The 21,077-nt window shown below is 41.0% G+C and overlaps 1 protein-coding gene across 1 annotated transcript in view; it reads left to right on the plus strand.

Moving 5' to 3' along the window:
- RGS6 (regulator of G protein signaling 6) overlaps positions 1-21,077 on the plus strand; it is a gene marked incomplete at its 3' end in the record, with an annotated part of 266,689 nt that overhangs the window by 150,386 nt on the left and 95,226 nt on the right. Inside the window, exon 3 of the mRNA XM_063117616.1 lies at positions 8,242-8,341. Coding sequence (XP_062973686.1) covers positions 8,242-8,341 — 100 coding nt within the window. The remainder of the gene's footprint in view (positions 1-8,241; positions 8,342-21,077) is intronic.

Consider the following 21,077-nt stretch of genomic DNA (forward strand, 5'->3'; position numbering starts at 1 on the left):
GGCACCGTGTGAACATATTCAACCCTCGGTCTCACTCAGTGTTGGTAAACAGACTTCACTTATGTCTATGGTGCAAAGGCCTCACTCCTTTTGCATCTGTTTTTTGCCAATTTTAAGACATAATTTTGACCATGGGAGATTGCAATGCACTAAATGATGCATGAAATGACCTGTCACACTGCATTACGTGGTGCAGGAAAAAAAACACAAAAGGGGAAAACGGGGTGGGGGTGGGGGAGAGAAATAGACTATAAATGGAGCATTTACTATTCACTGGGAAAACCTATTCATATGGAGTTGTTTTGTTAATCTCTATGAATTTAAAAACAGCAATATAAAAGGTAGGCATTGTGGGTGCAATTTTTCCTCCACTAATTCTTTGCAAGAACTGGTAGCTGTGATGCTCTGCTTTTTCAGCGTATCATTCATTCCAAATGCAACTCTGCCAAACTTAAAAGTTTCATGCTGGGGAAGTGGTGTGAGTGAATACAAAAAGCCTAGTTGGAGTTTTCTTGTAGTGAGAGTAACCCTGCAATTTATTAGGTTTCTAGCTTTCCCTTCTTCAATGACCAGGGGGTGGACAACAACTCAAACCTAAAACCCGTATAAAACTCACTCATTATAAAATATTATATTAAATTATAAAATACGATATTGAATTAAATGTCATAACAGTTCTTCAGCTGTGGAAGCTTCACTTCCCCTGCCACTGCGGTTCACAGAGTTTGGACGTGATCAAGAAAGGTTTGAAAACCTTCCTCTTTGAAAAATAGGGTTGGCTGGTTGTTCCTGAGGTAGAGCATGCTGATGGTCCTTGTGGTGGCCAATAACTCTTTATATGGGTTTTATTTTAAGGTTTTATTGTTATATTCTTTTAAATCCAGTTAAGATCTTTTATTACAACTATTGTATTGTATTTTGTAAACTGCTGGCCTACTTTACTTCATGTACAGTGCTTTGTAACAAAGCACTGTATAAATTATTATTATTATTATTATTATTATTATTATTATTATTAATTCATTGCTCCCTGGCCTTTGCTGTCCCAAGGAAAGGGCCTAGGTATGTATAAAAGCTGCCCACTGTAGTTGAAAGGTAAACATTAAGGGCACAATTTTATGCATATTTAGACAGAAAAAAGTCCTATAACTCCCAGCATTATAGGGAATTGTAGGACTTTCTCTGTCCAAATATGCATAGGATTGCACCTTAAGGGCACCCTGGATAGACATAAGCCCTGGCTAGATGCTCGATTTTGAGTGTCTACTGAGGGAGTTTCAGAGTGAGAGGGGGGTAGGCTTTCAAAAGCAGCTTCTGAGTTCTCCTCATCTCCCTATCCCCAGGAATGCCCCCTTCTCACCCTCACTGCACTCAGTTTATTGAGCGCGGAGAGGCAGCCATCGTGGTTCGTTCCGCCCTGGCTGCAAGGGGGAGCGAGAGGGTGTGGGGAGCATGGTTTTCTAGCTCCCAACTCAAAGTGCTGTCTCTGAGCTCGCAGCCAGAAAACCAAAAAATCCTACGTTCCCCCAGATGCTGTCTAGGGGACATAGGATTGCTCCCTTAATGATTCAGATTTGGTTTTCATTACAAATCTGCAACAGGTAGAGATTTAAGATTGTTTAACCTTTTGAGCAAAGCTTTTCACCATAATTGTTTATAGGGCAATGTCTGATTTATTTATTCAAGTGTAACAAGTTGGCTTTGGCAGGACTGTGTGATAATCTGCCGGTGGGGTCAGAAGCATGGCTTACATCTGTACCCAAGGAGATGAAACTCCTCATAGATTGAAAGGGGAAAGAGAAGCTTCCTTTCTTGCAAGACATTCTGCAATAAAAGGCGCACCAGAGCCCTGCTGCTAAAAAATAATAATTGGCTGTTTCAATCCAGCATAGCTTCCCTTCCACATCTGGGGATGTTGGAAAAGACAAAATAGAACGGGCCAAAACAGCACTATTATTATTATTATTATTATTATTATTATTATTGTTGTTGTTGTTGTTGTTGTTGTTGTTGTTGTTGTTGTTGTTATTGTCAAAAAAATCCCAGTTGTGTTCTTATATTGTATTTTATATTATGCTTTTATATTGGTTGTTTTATATTTTGAATGGTTTTTGTGGTTTTAATTTTTGTGAACCGCCCAGAGAGCTTCGACTATTGAGCGGTATAAAAATGCAATAAATAAACAAACAAACAATGGTATGTGTTAGAGACACCTGAGAACAATATTTTAGGACTGAAACCCTCGCAATATTCAATTATTTATAACTCCATACTGCCCAGAACCCACGCAAAATAGAATGGCCCAAATGCCCATTTCCAAGTGAGCCAAACCAACCAAATTCACCAGCCATACATCACTAGATTGGAGTGATGCAATAAACCACAAAACCTCCACAGAAGCCATGTTCTAGGATCTCTTCTGGGCAGTAGTCACACATTTGGAATTTGGCGTTCTGGGCTGTTTTCTGGAATATTGTTTATTGCCCGGAATGGCTATTGGAATATGATTTCTGTGAAAGTTTCATGGATGATTGCATCCCTCTCATTCAGTTATGTGTCAGTCAACGGAAAGCTCTGATGATAGTCAAGAGCGGGTGGTTTGCATATTCCCCTAGAGCTCGCTTCCCATTTCCACAGCATTATATTGTTTCATTCATTGTTACATGAACTGACATAATAGCAAGACTGGCCTACCTTTGTGTTAGGACAATGACGTAATGCACCAGAAACTGCACCTTACCTGTTTCCAAGGCAACACGTGCGTCTAAACTTTGCCTTTACAGAAAGGCAGGGAATTTCTTGGTCCGTTCTGCAGATTCTATTGAACGTTTATCAAAGGAAAGTTACCCCTCTTGTACACATAGCTTTTACAGTTTGCAAAGCTCAATGGTGCTTCTCCTTTCCCCTTGAGTGCCTACCTCTGTACTAGTTTACCTTTAAAAACTTGCCCTTTGCTGAACTGCTTTTGAATTCAAGAAGACATTTCTAGGCCACTGTTAAAACCTAATTAATGGAAGCACTGGTCAAAAGTACCAATCAAGGAAGATCAGGGAAAACATCATTGGTATCTTAACACCATTAAAATAGGTAGAATCCAAAATGATATTACCCCTAAATGTTGGAGAAGATGGAAAATGCTGGGGACATTCTACTGTATGTGGTGGGAATGTGAAGGAGTGCGTACATTTTGGGATGATAATAGTAATTTTAAAGATGATAATGTAAAACCCTACCTAGAAAGGAGACATTTTTTATTAGTGGCAGCACGCTGAAAAAAATTGAAATCTCAACAGAACCTTACAATAGAAATGAGGTATGATAATGTGTGGACCATTGTATTAACAGAAAAGTGAACTAAGGGCAAGTCTAGATGGGGCGATATCACATGGATCGTCCCTGTGCGTCCACATGATGTACAGAGGATCCCAGGAGCAGGGAGAAAAGATCCCTGTATTTCCCCGGGATATTGCCCTACACTTTTGACCCATTTTTTCCTATGGTCCCGGGATAATCCCGAGACCGCAGGACATGTGGGTGGTTGTCCCGGTTTGTCCCAGCTCCTCGTGAGTAAATGCAAGAAGCCAGGAACCGGGCATGGAGCGCTTCAGGAGCTCCGTGCCCATCGAGGGGGGAGCAGGGTCTTTTTTTTAAAAAAAAAACTTACTTTTAGTGATCGAGCACTCGTGTGCTCATTTCCAATTAAAAAAAAACCAAAATGGTGGGCGCAACAACCTCTTCCTCCCAGGATGTCATGCTCCGCATGTGGACTGATGGGGAGGATCTTGCCATCACTTCCGCTGGTAGGTCTAGACATGCCCTAAGGGTGCAGGCCTATAGCTGTTTCAACAGAAGAAAAAAGTCCTACAACTCCGAACAGAATGGCTGGCTGGGAAATGCTAGGAGTTGTAGGGTTTTTTCTGTCTAAACATGCATAGGATTGTGCGCCAAACAGTTTAACGTTACTTGAAGACCACAGGAAACATAACTGGTACCACTTCATTAACCTTATAAATACCACAAATAATACCAGGAACAATAATGGGCATGGAGCAAAGTGAATGATGGGCTATGGTGAAAAACTGTAACTCTCCATAGGTATGTGTCATTGTGTCAACCTGCCAAGCTCAATTTAGTTCAGGTTCTTCGTTTTCCACTGCTAGGCTCATTCTGTCCTGGTTTCGTACAAGCTTTTCTTTTTTCTGCACATAAATGCATAAATATTGTTCTGTGCATCTTTCAAAACAGGTGCCTTTTCTTTCAAATGTATGAATTTTTGTATGTATGCATTCATTGATTAAAGTGTGTTTTATGCATTTTAAAAATGTACAGATGCGTGCATGCTGTCGAATCCTGTTCTTTGTTTGTTTGTTTTGCAAAACATATTGCAAACTTGGAAATGTATGAATTTCCAGTGGGTAAATGTACATGCTTCTGCATTTAGATCTGAGAGGTGTAGATTGAGAAATCTTGCATTAAAACATTTGGGGCATAAAACATTTGGGCCACTTTGGCTAGCTCCTTTAGAGTTCTGACTGGTTCTGACTGAAACCCAGAGGAGATTCGTTCCCCCACTGAAATAGGAGCTACCGGCATCCACTGGATGGGAGCATCACATAGTGTAGGCAATGTAGAAAAATTGTATTGAACAGCAGGAGCACCAGAAATCACCTTTAAAATCTAGTGTTGGTCATTGAATAAGGTAAATGCAAATGCTCTTGAAAGGGACCCCCTTCTGTTGGTGCAATTTAAAGTGCTTTTCCTTGTTTCATTAAAAGGGATGCTGAAATTCAGTTGGAGATTTGTGTATGTGTGTATATGTGCTTGTGCGTTCATGCATATTTTCCTCCGATGGAATGTCTGAGGAACTCAAAGCCCCTTACAAGCAATAATGAAATAAATTCTACCCTATCCCCCCAATTTTTTATCTCTTATATCAGCCTGCCCCAATCTGATGCCTTACAACTCCCATTATCCACCACCCCGTGATGGTAATCCTTGAGTAAGCACATTTAAAGTCACCCTATAGTAGTTAAGTAGAGGTGAGGATAGATGTCAATTGTTCTAAAAGTCCTCTTAGCACTATTTGTTTGCTAGCAAGTATCTTTTCCCCCATAATGAACTCCCAGGCTTTCCCACTGCCACATTTGCCAGCAATACCTCTGGTTCCATGCCTTCACAACTTCTGCTGTCCCACTTTGAGCATTGACATCACTCAACATCAAATGAAAATGCAAAACTTTTCAAAGGAGTCAGCGCCCAGTTACACAGTATACGAGTCAAGTGTTGAGCGATGTTTAGAGGAGGTGATGTGAATGCATGTGTGAAACAGCCCAGGAGGTTTCGTTTGAAATGGGATAAAGCCTTGGACACTGAGGCCATTTGAAATATGGATGAAGTAGTGAACCAACCCAACTTTGCTGGATGGCCCGGGAAGAAGATCTGACATCCAAGATTTTTCTAAGGATAACTTCTAAAGTAACTGTAAAATTTTCATCTGCCTTGCCCTGTGAACTTCAGCTATTTCCCCACAAACTAGCTTGACTTATGATCTGCATTAAGTTGGGCCAGCTCACGGATTTTCCAGGCATTTTTTCCCCATAAAAAGAAATTTGTGCCAACTGCGGCCATAATTTGCACAAATTTCTGTCATAATTTGCCTAGTTTATGAAAACTGTAGCTGCAATTTGTTCAAGTTTCTATTTGCAACAGTGAAAACTTGGGGGGGGGGTGTTTCTGGATATTGGGAGAAAATGTGGTTTGGCTTGCAAATGAAAGCCAAGCTAGGGGGTGCTGTGAAAATCCGCTGAATTTCCCAGCGATGGACATCCCATTCCTGTAGAACTGGGGAAAAGGGCACAGACTGGCTTCTGCTGCCAGCTACAAGACCAAGGGCTACTGGGAGGAAGGCCCTAATGGCAAGGGGGAGCCCAGTCTCCTCCTGTCCATCAGGCACAGAAGAGGCTGCTCCTCCAATGCTTGCTTTTTCCCTTGGTATGATGACCTTCTGGCCACAGATGGCCGTATCCTTTAATCTCTGTACAGTGCTGAGAAAAGTTTAGGCCCTTCATAATGATATCACTAACAACAATTCTCATATATGTGATTATGTGTAAATACAACGAAACAGCAGTGAGCTGTTATGTAACCTCATCAGATTCAAGCCGAAGTTGCTGACAGTAATAAGGCTGGCACATGATGTACTGTGTAGCTTTGAAATAATGAATCATCATCACCCACATGTCTCCAGAGACTGTTTTTGGAGCAGAGCAATGACACTATTTCAATTATAAGCTTACTAGAAGGCAGCAGTAAAATGTGATTGTGGGGAGTTGAAGTCATTAGATAGTGACTGAGAACTAACCATGGAAACTCCCAGCAAAGCACTGAATTAGGTTTTGCAATTAGAAAGATAGGTATTTTAGGGAAGCCTTCCCCAGCCTGATACCCTCCAGATGCATTGGACTATAACACAACACTATTATTATTATTATTATTATTATTAATTTATTTATTTATTTATTTATTTATTTATATAGCACCATCAATGTACATGGTGCTGTACAGAGTAAAACAGTAAATAGCAAGACCCTGCCGCATAGGCTTACAATCTAATAAAATCATAGTAAAACAATAAGGAGGGGAAGAGAATGCAAACAGGTACAGGGTAGGGTAAGCAGGCACAGGGTAGGGAAAAACTAACAGTAGAAAGTAACAGTAGAAGTCTGCATACTTAAACTATGGAATTCACTGCCACAAGATTGTAGTGATGGCCACCAATTTGGATGGCTTTAAAAGGGGACTGGACACATTCCTAGAGCAGAAGGCTATCCAGGGCTACTAATCCTGATGGCTATATGCTGCCTCCAGTATCAAAGGCACTATATGCATTTACACTAGTTGCTGGGGAACATGGGTGGGAGTGTGCTGTTGCACTCAAGTCCTCCTTGTGTGTTTCCACAGGGAATTGGTTGGCCGCTAATTGAACAGAATGTTTGACTAGATAAGCTGTTGGTCTGATCCAGCATGGCACTGATTATGTTCTAGGCCAGTATGAGCCATACTGACTGGGAATGATTGGAATTGAAGTCCAACATGTCTAGAGGGCACTAGGTTGGGGAGGCGGTTTCAGGGTGTTTCCACACCTTTTCCCAGTAATTTTTTGTGAACCGCCCAGAGCTTCAGCTATGGGGTGGGATAGAAATGTAATAAATTAAATAGTGTAGACCATTTATTATCCATACAGAAGATGAAATCAAAATTATGAAAATAACTGTAAATCACATTTTAAGCAATTTTGGTACAAGAAAATAGATGTACGCATATATTTAAATAGTGATTTCAAGGGGATCCTACTGCTTTAATCAAATTTTAGTTATTGTTTTATCAATAATGGCATCACTGGGTGTAGCAAAGGAAAAAAAACATTTTTAAGTTTTCACTTTAGATGAGAAGATGGAATGAATTTGGGATCTTCCTTCTCAATAGACCAGTTGTGTGACCCACAACCCATATACCCTAGTGAGCTTAAACATTTAGCTTAAACTTTGTTTGTAGGCTAAAGGAATAGGTTCTCGGGGAGGGGAGGAATCTCTGTGGATGATACCTGAAATACCTGGGATAATACCTGGCAGATCGACTTCAACGAATAGTGAGAAGCTTTATCACGGACTTGCACAGATTTAGAGATTTTCCCTGTGGGTCTCTAGTTACTCTATTTTAGTACCTTCTGGAGAGACCACCTCGAGCGCCCCCCTGCTGCCCCTTTGCCTGCCAGTGCCCCCTGCCAGCGCCCCCCTGCCGTCCCTTTTCCTCTTAACGCCCCCCTATGCAATCCCACCACCCCCAGGGGGGCGGTACCGCCCACTTTGGGAACCACTGATTTACACACATACTTGTTCACTGGTGACCATGTTAGATCATGAATTTTAAGAAGGCAGACAAAGAAGGGACAGCCCCAGGGGTACCTGGAGCTGTTCCACACTGTTGGCCTCCGCCACACTTAACCTGGTTTATTTGCTTTTATGCTACCAAGGTACGATCATACAAAATATTAATTATTAATATATTTTTATTTTGATAGCAAAATGAGAGCAAAAGCTACAGGATTCTCTTATACCTTCAGTTCAGTCTTGCATTGCTGAAATGTTACTAGAACTTTTATATGTTGCTTTATTCTAAATCTCCATAGTTAGTCGCTTGGTTTGCAAGAGTAATGTCATGTTCTTGTCTCTTGTTTGCTAGATAGAAGATATCATTACAAGAATGCAAGATGACAAAACAGGTGGAGTGCCTATCCGAACAGTCAAGAGCTTTCTGTCAAAAATCCCCAGTGTTGTCACAGGTATGTATGCTTTTTGCAATGCAATGTAATGCAATGCCAATCATTTTGCTTCAGTTCATAATGATCATAGAATCACAGAACAGTAGAGTTGGAAGGGGCCTATAAGGCCATCAAGTCCAACCTCCTGCTCAGTGCAGGAATCAATGTCACGTGGCACTATCACTCTTCAGTATCAATTGTTTGTGTAAGTCCCTTGGGATGGTGTCCAGTGTGCAAAGTATGGGTGAAGAGGTATGGGGAAACCCATGTGCCTTCTGATCGATTCCCTCTAATTTTAGAAATTCGGTGACAAACCAGTAGTTTTGGCTTTTGGTGGGGCATGTCCCACATGGTTTGTAGTGTGTGCCAGGGTCAAAAATAGCCCCAGACCTCTGGAAGTTTCCCACTCCTACTCTGGCAATACAGTAAGGCTCAGATGCTTCATAATACAGAACCAGAACTCTGGTCTTAAACTTGCATTTTTTTAAAAAAATCATTGGATTACCTAAGATTTGTACGTGATTTTTTTTTCTGTTACAAACTACCATGACATTAAGCAGAATGGTTTGTCAGAACATAAAGGCTTATACAGTTGTTGCTTATTAGAGGTGCCAAAATCTGTAATTAGAATCAATTTTGAAAATAACATGCATTTGCGTAAATGTTGCACACTGTCATATGTATTGTTGCAGAGCCATTATTTCACTTTATAATGTCATGGAAGTCTATAGTATGCAAAGACCTCTCCTTGACACCACAATGAATGATCATGCATAGCGTGGTGGTAGAGCTGCCGAAACGGAGCCTTTGTGTGTAAGAGAAGCGTAAAAGCTCAGATTCTGTGCTTCACAATACAACTAACAACAAAGAATTCCAATTCTCCTGTGACTTCCAAACTCAACCAGAGTCACCAAATAGTAATGGTATAATGTAGGCTAGGTATAAAAAGTAGATGGATCCAATGGCACATTGAGAAGTGGCATGTTTAAAAGTTCCTAGGTTGAAAAACACCTGCTTCATCTAATTAGAAAATACATCCCATCAGCTCAAATGCAGAAGACTGAAGCCAGGATGACTTAATGCATATTTTGCCAAGGAAAGGGATTGCTGATCTTGTTTAATATTCATAGGCTTGATTAAGCAATGGAGTGAGCCATTGCATTGGCTGCCTGTATATTTCCAAGCCCGATTCAAGGTGCTGGTTTTAACCTATAAAGCCTTACACGGCTTGGGAACACAATACCTGATGGAACGTCTCTCCAGACATGAACCTACCCATTCACTATGCTTAACATCTACTGTAAGGTCCTCCTCCAGATGCCTACTCCGAGGGAAGCTTGGATGACAGCAAGGGAGAGGGCCTTTTCAGTGGTGGCCCCCCAACTATGGACCGATCTTCCTGATGAGGCTTGCCTGGTGCCAACATTATTAACTTTTCGGCGCTAGGTCAAGATTTTTCTCTTCTCCCAGGCATTTGACAGCATATGTTGAGGTGTTTCTTTTTATTTTTTTAACTGACCCCCTGGATAGTTGAAATGTAGTCTGTTTTTATGCTTTTTATGGTTTTAAATTTTGTTTATTGCTTTTTAAATGTTCAATGTTTTTATTCTTTCTATACCACTATGGGGTGGTATATAAGTGTAATTATTATTATTATTATTATTATTATTATTATTAATAATAATAATAATAATAATTTGTTAGGTAGGGTCCAGATTATTCCTTCCAGATTGTGCTCCTGTTGTGTGACAACACAATTTATCATGTGCTAAATTTATTTGTTACCCGCCTCGATCCAGAGGGAGAGGCAGGTAACAAATAAATTATTATTATTATTATTATTATTATTATTATTATTATTATTATTATTATGTACTGCATACGTCCCCAAATAATAATAATAATATTATTCTACATGATTGCCATGTAGAATGCAGAGCCACAGGCATCTGTTGCCTTACCTTGCTTGTTAAGGCTGATGACATAAGAAGAGAAGTGGCCTGGGTCAGAAGTAATGGATCCCAGGTACTAAGCAGAGATTCAGCCACAGTTTCTCTGTTCAGATGTAATGGGACACCATGGTTTAAAGAAGCCACAGTACCAACACCAAAGCCAAATGCCTGAGGGGAGAAGGGGAATGGCTTGGAGGGAGCATGTGGGCACTATAGTTTATCAGCTTGAGGTCATCCCCCAAGAGGGGAAAGGCTGAAGGGAACACATGACACATGGCTCATTAAGGTTCATAAGTCATGGTTTATCAGCCCGAGATTGTTACGTCTGAAATGGACCAGTGAGTTCATTGGCCATATTTGCTTGGAGCTGATGAAATTTGTAGTCAGATACATCTGGAGATCACCAGATTAGAGAAGTCTGTTGCAGGCATAAAAAGGCAAACCTTTGTTCTTGACTCTGCTGCTTTCAGCTCAGTACTGATATTTGGAGAAGAAAGAAAATAGGGAATAATAGTAAAGTTATGTGCAACAGGTTAAGTCTGAAAAGACTTCACAATATTTAATTTTCAAATCAAATAGGCCAGTTCCCATTGACAATCATGTTAGATATTCCTTAGCTTTTGAGCTAGGAAATATATGTATTAAAGACAACATCAGGACCTTTTTGCAGGAGGGTGCGGGGGGGGGAGGATCTCTAGAGAACTGTTACATGACAAATGTGGGGGAAAGCCCGTTGCTCTTTTGTATAGGCAGATTATTTATTTATTTATTTATTTATTTATTTATTTATTAAAAAGGAAACAACTGCTTTTGGCCAAGGGAACATATCTGAGGGTGGAACTAAAGGTACAGCAAACACAGGGCTGCCACTACAATTGGCAATCCTGTGATGAGTTCTCTTCTCCCCCTCTATAGCATGAAGTCAAAGTTACCTGGTGTTCCAAAGGCATCATTTTGTGCATTTTCCCATCTCTGCCAGTAGTACCTACAGCTGTAGAGTGGATTTAAGGGATTCCCGCCTGAATCCCTTAAAAAAAATGCCATGCCAATTGCCAACTGTACATTGTCTAACATTCTGACACAGCATAAAACTTTAGAAGTTGGTGAAAAATGTAATTTAAGTGAAAAATGTTAGTTTTTGACCAACTATTGAAGTGGTATTTTAATGCAGTCTGGTATGTTAATGCAGGCAGTTATAAAATCTGATGAGCTTTTCCATTTAAAAACCTACCAGAAATCAAACTGGGTATAGGTGAGACAACAATAAAGCTTTGTTTGTTTGTCATCATTTTTCTTTTTGCTGCCTAGGAACAAATTATTTCAATATTTCTGAAAGGAAATTATAATAGTACCGTGTCATCATTGTTCACCATTCTATTTCAGTCCAGCATGGAAGAATACATCCATAATCCTTTATGGCTGTAGCATTAGGAAAGCTGTATTCCCTGGTCCTAAGTCTCCCCAATGGACCCTGATACTCTACGGGTTACTTCTCTTATAAAGTGTGCATCTAATAATTTGACAAAGCTGGTGTCAAGCTACTAAAATTCCAGCAGTTTATCCACAGGTACAAATTTCTCAAAGACAAGGGCTTGCAGCAGGGGCAAATGGGAATGGATGGGTTTAATGGTTTTGGAGGCTAGACTTTAAAGCTGGAAATGAAATAAAATATGTCAGAGATGCAAAAAACATCATGAGTGAATTGGCTATGTTGAAGCAAAACCACTTAAGCATTTCCAAAAATATTTCAGTGTGGATTTTTCTTTCTTTCAAGAGAACTGTCAAAATATTGGCATCTCAGCTGGAAGGAAGTTTTCTCTGTGTTAGAAGCTTTGCTACAAATGCATAGGGACGGACTGTCTAGATTAGAAGATATGGAATGATATTGGCTGCCTTAGAGCACAATCCTATAGACTGTGCTTCAGAAAGATGGAGGGTCCCAATCTCGGAGCCCTCTCTGGCTATCCAAAGCCCTGTCAGCAAGAGCCAGGCAGGGCAAGAGGTATGATGGAAGCAATATTGTTTCCCATTCCTTCTAAAAACAACAACAGTTAGATGGGCCTTTGGTGGAGATGGTGATAGAGAGGCAGTAGGATCCTCTGGATCCTGGCCTCTCCTGCCTCCCTGTGATGGGGAGGGAGAATAGTCCAATGTCAGATTCCTCCTGCCAAAGTCATAGGAGTGTATGGCTTTAGGACAGGGATTCTGGCATATGCTGTGGGACATTCTCTCAGGGACCATAGGATTGCTCTGCTCATGTAGCAGATGTTTGCATTGTGTTTCTGTAGTATATTATCAGGTGAAGGTTGGATATATCTGTATGGGGATTAATGGCTTCAACCCACTTAACTTCCATAGCAGTTAACTTCCATAGCAGTTCCATAGAAATCAGAAGCTTGTGTTTCCATTCTTTATTAGATTTATGTCCAAACCTGGACAAACTGTGATTAGTCTTAACTATGTGTTATCTTGGGGTGGGGAACCTCAGGCCAAGGAGCCAAATATCCAGTTCTCCTGGGGTCCCAATCTGACCCTCCTGGGGTCCCCAGATGGCCACGCTCCTTGCCCTGGCCCCAATCCTTTTCCCTCAGTCACCAATGATTTCGTGGTTCCCTGGCTTTTGTAGCATTCCCCCACCGAACCATTCTAAAAGGCTGAAATGCCTCTCAGATGGCTTCTTGCCAGTAACTCTTACATTACTGGCAGTAAGATCTTTAAGCTACAATATGCTGGTATTTTATTTTTATTGTGTATTTTTGGCCCTTTTCTCTGCCCCCTGTGCCTTCAGCCCTGCCCACCAAAGGAATGCACCCCCCAAGAGTTTCTCCAAATTTGAATTCGACCCTTGGGCTGAGGAGGTTCCCCACCCCTGGTTTATTGAAACAAGCCAACTTCAAGACTAACCATGGCTTAGAGTTGAGTCATAAAGTTAACTGCGATTAATAAAAAAAAAAGTGAAAGCTTCCAATCACTTCTTGGCTGCACTGCAGAAGAGGGGCGGGGAGCACATGAGCGCAAGGCCACAGTCTTGCTTGTGTTAGGGTCACTTTGTAGCTGAACTTCCAATTACAGCGATGGGCCACACTATATTCCTCCAGACATTAATAAGGACTTCTGTTTCAAGGTCTAGTAGTACATTTTCCCCTCACTCCTGGAATCAAATGAGGAGAAAATAATCAAAAGGCAGAAGTTCAAGACTCATGACCCTGAATAGAAATTCAGGATTTTAAAGGTGGAAGCTCAAACGAATAAATTAGTCCATTGAGCACCTTCCCAGTTTGTTCTCAATTAAGGGAAACTAACACCTGCTCTTTAGCTGTGACACTTGGCTGATCTGTTGTGCCTAATTAGGCTGAGCAAGGAGTAATTCCCAATTCCTCTCGCCACCCCTACCACAAGACATGTTTCTTCGCAATCTGCTAAGCAAAAGCGCGGCTTGCCGAGTTCATCCTGGTTTGCCAATTACATGGTAAATGCAATTTAGGGCACAATCCTATGCATGTTGAGACAGAAAAAAAAGTCCTCCAGTTCCCAGCATTGTAGAACTTGTAGAACCTTTATCTAAACATGCATAGGATTGCGCCCTTAGAGTATTGCATAGGATCATGTTCTTGTGGTTTTGTAAAGAACCCTACACTGAAATTATTACAGGCTATTCAACACATTTTATTGTCATTTATTTCTTTGTATCGCTGGTCTGCCCCATCAAAAACAGCAAGCTGGTTGTTACGTCTTTTAATTTTGCATATGCCATTTAGCACCTTCCCACTCATCCCACTCCCCCAAACACACATAAGAACATAAGAAGAGCCATGCTGGACCAGACCAAGGGTCCATCTAGTCCAGCACTCTGTTCACACAGGGGCCATCCAGCTGTCGACCAGGAAACCACAAGCAAGATTAGAGTGCAGTAGCATCACCACCACCACCACCACCACCCATGTTCTGTAGTAACTGGTGTACATAGGCTTAACCCCCTTTGCTACTGGACTAGTATCAGGACTATCAAGATCACTAGTATCATAGCTATCAGGACTAGTAACCATTGGTAGCCCTCTCCTCCAGGAATTAATCTACCCCCCTTTAAAGCCATTCAAATTGGTGGCCACCACCACATCTTGTGGAATTCACTTCCTTTTATCTGTCCTGAAGCTCCCTCTAATCTGCTTCGTGGGATGACCCCACTGGGTTCTAGTATTTTGAGAGAGGGAGAAAAATGTCTCCCTATCCACATTCTCCACACCGTGCACACCTCTATCATGTCTCCCCTTAGCCTCTTTTCCCCCCAAGCTAAACAGTCCCAGCTGTTGTAACCTTCTTTCATAAGTCTAGATCCCTAGATCACTTTAGTTTCCCTTTTCTGCACCTTTTCCAGCTCGACAGTGGGGACCAAAACTCCACATTTTGGTCTAGTCGCACCATAGATTTATATAAAGGCAGTATGATTTATTTATTTATATTTATTTTATTTATTCATTACATTCATATACCGCCCTATAGCCAAAGCTCTCTGGGCAGTTTACAAAAGTTAAAAACAGTGACCATTAAAAAGTATACAAAATTTAAAACCATAAAAACCATAAAAACAACATTATAAAAACTCATTCACACATTTTTCTGACCACATGTAATTATTCCTTGGGAGGGAGCTATATTTATAAATAAATAAATAAATATATTTATGGCAACCTCACTGGTTCTGTAGACTGAGCTGTGAACTATTAAACTTGCCTGTGTATTACTTTTACTGAAAAATTCAATGGAGGTTGGGGTACAGCAGATTCTCTGTAGAGGAATCATCATATCGTTAGCTCAAGCTGGCCACAGCCAAAGATGTGGGGGGGGGGGGGAGACTTTTTTTTTTTGGCTTACTGTTTTTAATAATAATACCAGCTCCAGAACTAGCATATTCCTCCCATTTGGGGGTAGAGTCTGGGGAATGAGGGTTTTTTTGGATCCAATGGATCTCCTAAATCACGTCTGTCATGTCCCTGGAATGGCTTCAGGGCTTTCTGTTGCTGGTCAAGGGAGGACCTCCCCAACGGAACGAACTCTCTCTCCATCCACAGAGGGGGAAGCCCGCAGTGCCCTATGGTCACATGGACTACCTCCCAGGGACCATAGGAGTGCACTCTTAGTGGGCTAGTAAGAAAGTCTGTATGTCTTATACTATTTGTTCTCATTATGTGCCTTGGAAAATAACACTTACGTGTAGTACTTCCACATGCAGATACATGCAAGATAAAAGGAAAGAAAAATGGTAAGGTGAAACCTTGGAAAACCCAACAATTTAACTTCATACAGCAGAACAATATTTAGTAGGAGAAAATAAAGAGGATAGCCACTCAAAAAAACAACAAAAAACACCCTAATGAATGAAAACCAAGAAATGTGTTTAACACCCAAATGGTCACACTGAAAGCTACATGTTGCTGCACAGAGAGGCACCAAATTGTAGCTGGAATTGAGCCAGCAGGGAGCAGAGCAAACCTGAGCTCTTGATAGCTGCTGATTAAAATAGAAAAGCTATGAAAAAACTCTCTAATATTTTTGTTGCTGATAATGCCTCTCTATCCACCGAATACTAATGAAGCAATTAGGCCCCATCAAAAGTGTGGCTGTTTTCACTGGAGTAATGAATGAATTTTAACTGTGTGTATGCATACATAGCATTTATTCATGGCTTTCAGAATCCTTCTTGAAAAGTCGATTGCCATCAAATTATTGGGTTTTGAAGAAAATTATATTTCTCTCCAAATCTCTATAGCTACTGATCAAGTAGAACAGATTAAAGCGGTTTCCTAAGTGCTACTTAAAAATCCATTTTTTGCTGTTCAAAAGGGACTCAAACAATCTCACACAGAAGTAAATGGGTTAAGTCATGCATGGGTCTTTTTTCTATTTTTTAAATTTTATTTATTTATTTATTTATTTATTTATTTTTGACCTGAAAAAATACAGCAGTCTGTCAATATTTGTGTCCCCTAATAAAATAGCCAATGGTTCTCATCCAGTAGGTAATAATACCTCCCCTCTTCTACAGTCATAGAAGGGTGCTGCTCTATGCTAATACTTTTGTTGTGGGGATGGAATCGATTTCTTGATGTCCACAGTGAATTTAGCAAAACAACTGGACTTAGCCACGGTCTCGCAACTGGCAGCATTTAGCAGTATTTGTTGTGAATTGTGAGCTCCTCCCATATCGTTCTACCCAAGACCCATCAGGTTGGATCCACAATCTGCTTTCTGCATGAGGAAGGGTTCCTTTCATGGAAGGTCCTTTTACTCAAATTTTGGGGATCCCCTATCCCACACATACCAGTTCACCCCATTCAGCAGGGACTCCTGACTCAGTGTGTAACGTTTTCAGGGGGTTGCCATGAGAAGGAGGGAGCAGGGAAGTCTACTTCTGTTAGTGCAGTTGATCCAACATAAATCTGGATCCAATGCATTATCATCATCCTGTTGAGTAACTCAACATGTTTCTGTTGTCTTCTGTGTTTACTTAGAGTTGCTGCATCTCCCTCTAGCTGTTATGTGCCTCATTTATTGGACAGACACAGTGCTGAGTGAATCATAGGTCCATCTAGAGCAAGCAGTAGTTTTTAATTTAAAGAACATCTGGTTGGGCACCACCAGATCCTTTTAAATTCACTCCAGTTCTGGAAGATGACTGGAACTATGACTGAAGATGACTGTTGCCTACACACACACACACACACACACACACACACAGAGTCTATCTAATGGTGTGCAAATTACTTTTTTGTGGATAAAGAGTGCATCACAAAAGGAGAAAGATAGTTATTCTCACTGGAGAAAATAATAACATCTCCATTGTGCCCTAGCTGTTCTAATAATGAATGTACTGTGGACTCGAATGTCTTCTCTGCAAGAAGGAGGTTAAGTCCATCAATAAGCTATAGAAAAAGAACAAAGCATGCTTTATTAAGAATCACTCCTGTGTGATGTGGCTTAAAGAGATCCTCTTTTGAGTCTTATCAGTGTTCTATATGAGCAGAGTCCTTTAAAAAGAGAGAGAGAGAGAGAGGGAGAGAAGACTCCTCATGAGATTTGCTACTGTTTCATCTTCCTTCAATTGTGAAGCAGTTACAGTTCCTGTAATCTGTTTCTAGAGTGGGGTGAAAAGGAAAAGGGTCAGTTCATCTCTTGCATAGAATGCTGTGGAAGGCAATGTGATCGCTTAATGAAGTCCCAAGGGAAATACCTTCCCGTGGAGGCCCTCACAATCTCGAGGCACTCCGCAGGGTCGCTGTAGAAGGCCATCTGCATTTACAAAGCTTTTATACCATTGGCCATCTCACTAACACTTTCACTCCCAGGATGTTCTCTAAATATATTTTGAGATTTGCGTTTGTGGCAATTTGAAATGAGGAATTTCCACAGCTGTTTTGCAAACAGCAGGATTAGCGGTGTGTGTGTGTGTGTGTGTGTGTGTGTGTGTGTGTGTAATCATAGAATAGCAGAGTTGGAAGGGGCCTATAAGTCCAACAATGCAGGAATCCACCTTAAAGCATACTTGACAAAAGGCTGTCCAGCCGCCTCTTGACTGCCACTAGTGTGGGAGAGCCCATGACTTCCCTAGGTAATTGTTTCCATTGCTGTACTGCTCTAACAGTCAGGAAGTTTTTTCTCATGTCCAGCCGGAATCTGGCTTCCTGTAACTTGAGCCCGTTATTCCATGTCCTGCACTCTGGGATGATTGAGAAGAGGTCCCGGCCCTCCTCTGTGTGACAGCCTTTCAAGTATTTGAATTGTGCTATCATGTGTCCCCTCAATCTTCTCTTCTCAAGGCTAAACATGCCCAGTTCTTTCAGTCTCTCCTCATAGGGTTTTGTTTCCAGATCCCTGATCATCCTCATTGCCCTCTTCTGGACCCCCTCCAGTTTGTCTGTATCCTTCTTGAAGTGTGGTGCCCAGAACTAGACGCAATACTCAAGATGAGGCCTAACCAGTGCTGAATAGAAGGGAACCAGCACGTCGTGCAATTTGGAAGCTATACTTATATTAATGCAGCTCAAAATAGCATTTGTTTTTGCAGCCACATCACACTGTTGGCTCGTATTCAGCTTGTGATCTACAGCAATTCCAAGATCCTCCTCACTTGTAGTATTGCTGATCCAGGTATCTGCCATCTTGTAACTGTGCATTTGGTTTCTTTTTCCTAGGTGTAGAACTCGGCATTTATCCCTATTAAATTTCATCCTGTTGTTTTCAGCCCAGAGCTCCAGCCTATCAAGATCACTTTGAAGTTTGCTTCTGCCTTCCAGAGTATTAGCTATCCCACCCAATTTTGTGTCCTCTGCAAATTCGATACACATTCGCTGCACCTCCTTGTCCAAATCAGTAATAAAAATGTTGAAGAGCACTGGAATCTGTGGAGCATCTATGGTTATGTGTAGTGTAAATGTTTTTATCAGTGCAAGCTTGCTATGGGTGTGTGATTGATGTGTTGCTGAGCCATAAGCGAGATATATACATCAACGCATAGGCACGTTGCCAAAACTTTCCTGCTATGCTATCAGATAAGACAAGTGGACAGCATAAATCAACAGGGTACTTTAGGAATGGGTGGAAGTGGTGAAAAGGTTCAGAAACTTGGGAAAGAATATTCAAGCGCTTCTAGCAATGGCCTATAGTAGTGTTGCTCCATATAATCTGTAATTCAGATACCTCTAGAACATTAAGCTGGATCCCATTAGAAAATAAGATATGCTTTCCTGCAATGATTTAAAGATCCGCAATACAATTCCTATCCCATGGGTGGGCAGAAGATAGACTCAGATCTACCAATAGATCCCTGGGTGATCTGCAGTAAGGCGTGAAGGATTTCTAACACACACACATACCCCATTCATTTAACAGCAGCAACAATAGCAACAACTCTCCCCTGCAACAAATTCCTGGAGGTGAAGGCTATAAGTGGCTACTAGCCACAATGGTTGTGTGCTACCTCCAGTTTTCGAGGCAGTAAGCCTGTGTGCACCAGGTGCTGGGGAACATGGGTAGGAGGGTGCTGTTGCACCATGTCCTGCTTGTTGTCCCTGGCCGATGGCTGGTTGGCCACTTTGTGATCGGAGTGCTGGACTAGATGGACCCCCGGTCTGATCCTGACATGTGAAGGCCTGGAAAAAAATCGGGGAAAAACCAGTTTTTTCCTGTTTTTTCCGAAGCCTCGTTCGATTTTTTCCCCAAAAAATTGGAAAAATTGAAAAAAAAATGAAGAAAAAACAGCTTATGGGATGTTTTATTTTATGTTTAAGACAAGGTGTTCAGATATTTACTTCTCCAAATGATTAATAAAAACTGTACAGTATCAGATTATTACAATGTCTGTACACCAAGGACAAGCGAGTCCGAGATTGCAAACTGAGACTACAACTCTCAAATGCAAGAGCAAGATGCATTTCTGCCTCTAGGGGGCACTGCCATTGAAGCAGAGACTGAAACTAACAGTGATAGCTATAGGTCAGAAAATGAGTCTGATTAAATTTCATGCATATTCATTGAATCTTGGTTCCCCCTTTTTTCTCAGTTCTTTTTATGGGAATGGGTGCTTTATGTCTAGACACTGGAGGGCTAGCGGAGACATAAATAATTTTCTTTGTTACTAATGTTGGTGGTTTCTTCTGTTTTTGTTTTAAATTGATTTTTTGCCTGCTCCTCATAAACTGGCAGAACCAAAGAGGTTCCTGACAGTTCAGGTGTTCCTAACAGTTCAGGAGCTTGTCGCTCCATTTGTTACCAAAAAAAAAAGTAAAAAAGTAAATTAAATTTGTAATAATTGTTTGAATACACTGTACTTTTAATATATCAAATGTAATAATTTTATGCCAAACCAACTTGGACATAATTACATTTTATGTTACTAAAGTAACAAAGTGACTTTCAATCTGTAAAAAGTGCTAATATTGCATTATTTCAATTTTCTGGAAAATTTCTGTTTTTTCCGAAACCCCCCCCCCCCCCCGAAATTTTCCATGGCTTCAAAATTTCCGGAAATTTTACATCTCTAGTCTGATCCAGCATGGCACGTCTTATGTTCTTAATTAGGCTGCTGAAACAAAGGAGGCTGAGGGGTGGGACAGAGAAATCAGGAATAGATTTTTATATGAAAGGACTGTGAGCAACATTCTGGTGCTGAAAACAAATTCCTGAGCTGAGATGCACTGAGACTTGCCCTGTTCCTGAAATAAAGTAGATCCCGCAAATTTGGAGTTTGCACACCCCGGCATATCCCATTGAAATCCATTGGTGATTACAGTGAATCTATTTCTAATCTTCCCAATAACAGAAGGATATTCCCAATAACAGAAGGCTACAGAATGTAAGTGTTCTTCATTTTCTTAGACACTTTATGGAATAAGGGAAGAAGTCATAAATATGTAGGTTAAGGAAAGGAAAGATTGTAGGCCAAAACATCTGGAGGGCTACAGGTTGCCCAGCCCTGATCTCGGCAAAGGGTCTGTTTGGCTAATGTGCTACTTTCTGAGCTAGCTGTACCATAGCAGTCTCCTCTGGCTGCACGGGAAAACAGTCGCCCTAGTGCCAGACTAATTGCCCCATCATCCATCACTCCTGAGGGAAGAACTCTCAGGGCATGGAATCAAGTTCAGACAAATGGCAAATATACATGTCTCTGAGCAAGCATGGCAATGTAATGGAAGGCTTTGAGCACTTCAGGGGGAAATGGCATATGATAATGATGGTGATGGTAATGATAATGATTAAGTGAAGCAGGCATGGACATGAACTGAATCATGGAAGAAGTATTTGATATTGGA

Source organism: Elgaria multicarinata, chromosome 2 (genome assembly GCF_023053635.1).
Source record: "Elgaria multicarinata webbii isolate HBS135686 ecotype San Diego chromosome 2, rElgMul1.1.pri, whole genome shotgun sequence".
Classification (NCBI taxonomy): Eukaryota; Metazoa; Chordata; class Lepidosauria; order Squamata; family Anguidae; genus Elgaria; species Elgaria multicarinata.